This window comes from Pollicipes pollicipes, unplaced genomic scaffold, assembly GCF_011947565.3.
Source record: "Pollicipes pollicipes isolate AB1234 unplaced genomic scaffold, Ppol_2.1 Scaffold_4740;HRSCAF=5597_pilon_pilon_pilon, whole genome shotgun sequence".
Taxonomy (NCBI): domain Eukaryota; kingdom Metazoa; phylum Arthropoda; class Thecostraca; order Pollicipedomorpha; family Pollicipedidae; genus Pollicipes; species Pollicipes pollicipes.
The window spans coordinates 38639550-38645892 of record NW_023596545.1 but is presented as its reverse complement, the minus strand read 5'-3'; the positions used below and the strand labels follow the sequence as shown (position 1 = coordinate 38645892).

General features: G+C 53.7%; 1 protein-coding gene across 1 annotated transcript in view; it reads right to left on the bottom strand.

The window, feature by feature from the left end:
- LOC119098799 (receptor-type tyrosine-protein phosphatase kappa-like) overlaps window positions 1–6343 on the bottom strand; it is a gene marked incomplete in the record, with an annotated part of 30746 nt that extends 24403 nt beyond the window's left edge. Inside the window, 2 exon segments of the mRNA XM_037221841.1 lie at window positions 3980–4095; window positions 5890–6343. Coding sequence (XP_037077736.1) covers window positions 3980–4095; window positions 5890–6130 — 357 coding nt within the window.

Genomic DNA, 6343 nt, shown 5'->3' with positions numbered 1-6343 from the left:
CTTCTCGCCTCTCCAGCGCGGCAGGGTGCTGACCGCGACAGCCGCCGGCACTTCTCGCCTCTCCAGCGCGGCATGGTGCTGACCGCAACAGCCGCCGGCACTTCTCGCCTCTCCAGTGCGGCAGGGTGCTGACCGCGACAGCCGCCGGCACTTCTCGCCTCTCCAGCGCGGCAGGGGGCTGACCGCGACAGCCGCCGGCACTTCTCGCCTCTCCAGCGCGGCAGGGGGCTGACCACGGCATCCGCCGGCACTTCTCGCCTCTCCAGCGCGGCAGGGTGCTGATCGCGACAGCCGCCGGCACTTCTCGCCTCTCCAGTGCGGCAGGGTGCTGACCGCGGCTGCCGCCGTAGGGTGTGGAATCGAGCTGCGGAATCAAACTCGTAGACCCGGACATAATTGAACAGATTTGAACATTGTGCATCTTCGAATCCTAACAACGAGGATTCGATTGCTGACTATTGGAATGTCAATCATACAAACCTGGCAACGGATCCTGAAGCTTATCATATAAATATGCACTTCAATGGATTGAATGTTGTCTGCACTCATATTTTGTTATGAGCACGTATACGCCGTTTTGACATCGCACCAAGTCGCCCGGCGTCCTTTTTATTATATCGCCTATGCATTTGAGATGCCGATGTTAGGATTCAAATACTGCTATATTTGATCAAATTTTTAATCCGAAACCGAATTCATCTATACCTACCCTAGAATTCGGCTTTCAATATGCTGCGAATTCTCAGCTCCGGCGCGGGGCCTCACCTGGGGCTCGTCGCCCGCCTGGCCGGCGCGGCGACGGCCGTATTGGCCGCGTCCACACTTCCACGAGCTGTTGGGCCTCACGCCAGGCCCTCTCTGGCAGCTGGGCGCAGCCTGGTCACCGAGCCGGGCGCGGCGCAGGCACCGCCGACCGCGCCTGCTGCGGCGTGTGTGCGCAGGACGGCGTGCTTGCGGCGAACAACAGCACCCGACGTGCGCTGGGCACGCCCGGTTCGGATTCAATAGCAAGTTAATAGAAGGATTGCGCACCACGGCTTTTTTCTGTCGTCTGATTTGCGAGTCCAACGAATAAAGTACGGAATAATTGCACTGGTGCGTGCTTCGTGTAATATTTCATGTCTTCATGCAATTTAAGCCCAATGTATCGCTACAACTCCAAAGAAAAGCAGATTCTGTTATGATGCAACTTGTTCCAATGTACAACTAACTGTAGTCCAAACGACTGACTGATGACTTTGGCCTGAAATTGATAGCGCCCTGTAGGTCATGCAGCGAACTGTTTCATGGTGATCATATTGCAGGAACACAGCAACATACTGTGATTTGGGATCCAGAACGTCGCCATCGTTTTTGAGGAAAATGTTTGCTGCTGACAAGACACGATTCCCCGTTGTCACTTTAGTTGAAATCAGAGCGACAGATAGGTTACCCTTCATGTACCTTTGAACAAATGACAACGACGAGCGTTTCTCATAACGTTTACAACTGTTTTGTATAGACGGGATTGAATTGCTTTAGCTGGAAACATTCAAACACGAACTTCTAACATGACGTTTGAATGCATTTTTGCTTCCCGTTTCATGCAACTTCATGCAATGTCATGCATCTGTGAAATTTTCTGCACCGCGCTCCGCATGCTCAAAGCATTGGTCAGTATCTTGTACAAGTATGGTATTGCTCATGAAGCGAATTGCAGTGAGTTTTGTTGGCTCGGTTCATATGGACGCAGGGGGGATGTGCTGGTGCCCGCCCGCGGGGGCACCTGTTTGCCTTCTACTGAGTTTTCCATTGTCCCATTGTAACGCTATGGGGCCCTCGTTGAACTATATTGAGCACGGCCTCTGGTCCCGGAAGCACGATAAACCTAATAAGCGATAATTGTAAATGGGACTACAGGTCTCCGACAACGAGTGACCTACCTTATGGGGCAATAGCTATAACTATGTATACACAACTTGCGGTAGTGATTGCGTGATGTTGGAATGTCGTGTGGGCCGTTGGAAGCTTGATGCATGACGGTGCTGATAAATATACAAACATTTCAGACTTTCTGACAAAATGAGGGAGGCTAAAATGTCATCTTGAATGTTTGACAACAGGTCGGTGTTATGTTCGCGGAATGAATGCACCACCAGAGTTAATTTTACCTTTGCTTGTGAACTTTTCAAAAGAATGGGAGTGCGTGCTGACCACCAGGTGAATAGGATAATCAAATGAACTGTATTTAAATGTTATAATTCTGGAAACGAACGATTTCGATCATTGTGTCTTATATAAACAGAAAACAAGCTAAACAAAAATACTTATGTTTGGCACCAATTTGCCTTCTGCTATGATGCTTATAAGACTCTGCTGGCAATAGCCTTTAATGTCATTTAGATGCAGATAGTCTTGGTAAATAAGTAACTACCAACTGTTCAAGCATAACCATGTGCCTAAAAAGCAAAGCCCCTCAGTTTTAGCTGCATGGAACGCTGCCAGCGTTTGTCGCAGTGCTGAATCAGCGACTGTCAGACAAGCACGGGGACCGGCGGACCTGCGTAATACAATGCGACGAAGAGTTTGTGCGGTTTATAGCGACAGGATAGACAGAGTCTTTTCCCAGAATGGTGTTTGCTGCAGCTCATGACATACTGGATGCAATTTTAGTCATCTTAGGGCGAGAGAATCTCCGGGACCCCCAAGGCTTTCTCAGATGCCTCTGAGGCTTTCTTAGGGGCCCGCCTGGGCTTTCTCAGAGGCCTTGTGGCTTCCTGTAAAAAGCTAAATTACTGAACAACAAATTCTGGAATTTCGGTGGGCATGCTTTCCACGTGTGTATTAATTTGTGAAAACACTACCACGCTTGAAGACGCTAAAACGTCCAACGCCGAACGCTGAAGACACTAAAACGTCCAACGCCCAATGCTGAAGACGTTAAAACGTCCAACGCCCAACGCTGAAGACGCTAAAGCGCCCAACGCCCAACGCTGAAGACGCTAAAACGTCCAACGCCCAACGCTGAAGACGCTAAAGCGCCCAACGCCCAACGCTGAAGAAGCTAAAACGTCCAACGCCCAACGCTGAAGACGCTAAAGCGCCCAATGCCCAGCGCTGAAGACGCTAAAACGTCCAACGCCCAACGCTGAAGACGCTAAAACGTCCAACGCCCAACGCTGAAGACGCTAAAACGTCCAACGCCCAACGCTGAAGACGCTAAAACGCCCAACACCCAACGCTGAAGACGCTGAAAAGTCCAACGCTTGAAGACGCTGCATAATTCGTAAGTGATAGCCTCCTTGTCGAGGTCATGCTGGTCACATCATGTCGTGTTTGGACGCCCGATAACGTGAGTACGTCCCAGAACATGATTGCAAAACACCGCCCTGTATTCATTCATTTTGTCCTGTAACATTGCACTAAGGACACAACCTTACAAAGTGTAATTCACGGTTTGGTCATCCAAGGCGAAGAAAGATAGCTTGTGTCGTATGGAAAACTAGCAGTGGAACAATGTTTTAGTTTACCGAACCGTAATGTTATCGCCCCAATCACGAACAACTGGTTATGCATGTTAATTATGCATATCGTACACGTAAAGTATTAAAGTATGTCATACAATGTCCCGCGCCGTTTTTATTTGGTTTGGCACATGCTTAGGTCTGGCCTGCAGAGCTTTGGTGCGTTTTTGGCATCAACATTTGCAAACAAGACCGTTCTTTAATTATCGCGTATTGAGCAAGTGATGCTCGTCGTAGCAACTGCCAGTGGAATAGTGTCCGGTAGCAACTGCCATCGTAGCAACTGCAACTGTGATGCTCGTCGTAGCAACTGCCAGTGGTATAGTGTCCCACCAGCACAACGGAGATGTGAAAGTGTCACCGTAAGCCCTGCTATCGGCGGCAGGCTGTATGTGCACCTGTGCTTCAGTCCCTTGGAACACTCCATCCTTAGTGACTGAAGACCTGCAGGACTGCATGCACACCTTGCAACTCACCTGAAATTCTACTTTGAAAAGTATCGGATACTTCCTGTGCTGCTCACAGTACTTGTTAAAGTTGGCCTTCTCAATCGGCCTCCTCGGAATGGCGCGGATTGCTCTGTCCTCCTCCGCTGTGGAGAGAGTGGCGCCATCAGAGCGGTCCACAGTGCGGTGGCGTCGCGACGAGGAGGGTCAGGCCGGGCCGTATGTACACTCGGCCGCACTGAGAGTCGGTTGTCTCGAGGCACGTCGACCGTCAGATGCTGCAGTGCGGTCAGTATCGAGCTCACAGGTCAGTGCAGGAGCGACGCTGCCCGCGGCCCCGGCGCTGCCACAGAACACAGCTGGGATATTTGGACAGCACTGGCTCCACCCCGACAGTCGACAGTCGACAAAGCACCACTGTGCATGAGGTCCACTAACGAGCCTGATCCGTCGCATACGAGTGTGTTCGACATCTGAACAACGTTCTCTACAGAGAAGCAGAACAGCAAGAGCTTCAGCCGGCAGGGCCAGGAAGTAGCCGGACAGGGCTCACACAGCACCGCTAACAAATGACCCCAGCGCACTGATGACAGCGTGGAGCGGTTTCAAGCTTCAAGACGTGTTCCGTTGGCGCTCGAGACAGGCCATTTATCCAGGCAACTTGGTCTCCACGTGGGGCCGGTTGGAACGCTGAGAAAATCGAAGACTCTGTTCCGCACAGACTTCCTTACCGAACCCTGCGCTATTTAAGCTATTTGGCTGCGTGTTGGTGGACGACTTTTTGTATGAAACATAATGTTGAATGAGTCTTCTCTTGCCCAATTTGTTTTGCTGGTGCTGTTGCCTTTAAAATACTGCTTACAAAGAGTTGATCACTATCGATCGTTTTGATCTTCAGCTCCCACTGTTTTGGACACAATTACAGACCCCATTCTTAAAAACAATACCATACTTTTTATTTTTAATGCGCAGTGTAGTCGTTTCCCTTCCTGCTAAGGGGAAGAGCGTGCTGCAATATCCCTACACTGGCACTATGCGCTGTCAGCCATATGGATATAAAAACGTCATTCCAGACATGCATTGCTTATCATGATCTTATCAGTAGCCTTTGTCTTATCCGAGGCCGAAGCAAGTGTGATAATCTCTCGAGTGTCAGGATGGGCTTGATTGTCAGCATATTAGTCCAATGATTGATTACCAGATGGCGTATCAAACCATGACCTCCGCGGAATTACGAAGCATCGGTAGGTGCTTGGTGTCCGATTAATCCCACGAGACCGGCAAGAGAACTATCCTGGGGAACACTGCAATCACGAGACAACATCAAACATATCTATACTTTTTTGGGCTGTTCTTACGGAGGCGCGTAACAGCATCCGAGCTGAATGTCGCGGACCCGCCTCTGGAGTTGAGCAGCGTGCCAGCTGTCAGGTGACTGACAGCAGGGTGCAAACGTCCGATATGCCACGCGAAAGGCTGACCGATGAGTCGCACGCTCGCGTCGGTGCGTGCGACGACGGTTTGGTCGAGACCGGACGCTCGTGTCGGCGCGTGCGACGGCGGTTCGACCGAGCCCGGGCGCTCGCGTCGGTGCGTGCGACGGCGGTTCGGCCGGGCCCGGGCGCCCGCGTCGTTGCTGTGCGACGACGGTTCGACCGAGCCCGAGCCCGAGCGCCGGTGCGTGCGACGGCGGTTCGACCGAGCCCGGGCGCTCGTGTCGGTGCGTGCGACGGTGGTTCGGCCGACCCCGGGCGCTCGTGTCGGTGCGTGCGACGGTGGTTCGGCCGACCCCGGGCGCTCGCGTCGGTGCGTGCGACGGTGGTTCGGCCGAGCCCGGGCGCTCGTGACGGTTGGGCCGAGTCCGGGCGCTCGTGACGGTTGGGCCGGGCCCGCGCGCTCGTGACGGTTGGGCCGGGCCCGGGCGCGCCCGCTTCGCTCACCGATCGGGATCAGACCACTGTTGAGCATGGTGAGCTGAATCCGGCTGGGCAGCGAGCTGATGGACGTGCTTGCGGTGTCCAGGTACTTGTTCTGCTTCTTGGGCTTGGCGTCCAGCGAGCGGGGCGCTGAGCGCGAACGGCGGCTCTTCTTGCGGCGCGGGGCGCTGCTGCCGTGTCGGCTCACCGGCGAGCCGGCAGCGAGGTCCGGCGGCTCGGCACTGGCGCCTCGCAGCTGCACCATACTGACCGACAAACGGTGCCCTCCTCCGCCGACCTCCTCACCCGGCACGGCCAGGGCTGGGATCAGCCGCGATCAGCGCCGGTGCGTCTCAGCCAGTCGGCGCGGAGGCCGCGTGTCGAGCCGGGACTGGAGCGCGGTGTCTCGCGTCGCGCACTGTTGCGACCGACGCCAAACACCAGCGCGCCGCTTCGTCCGCGGCCGGCGGCAGCCCGG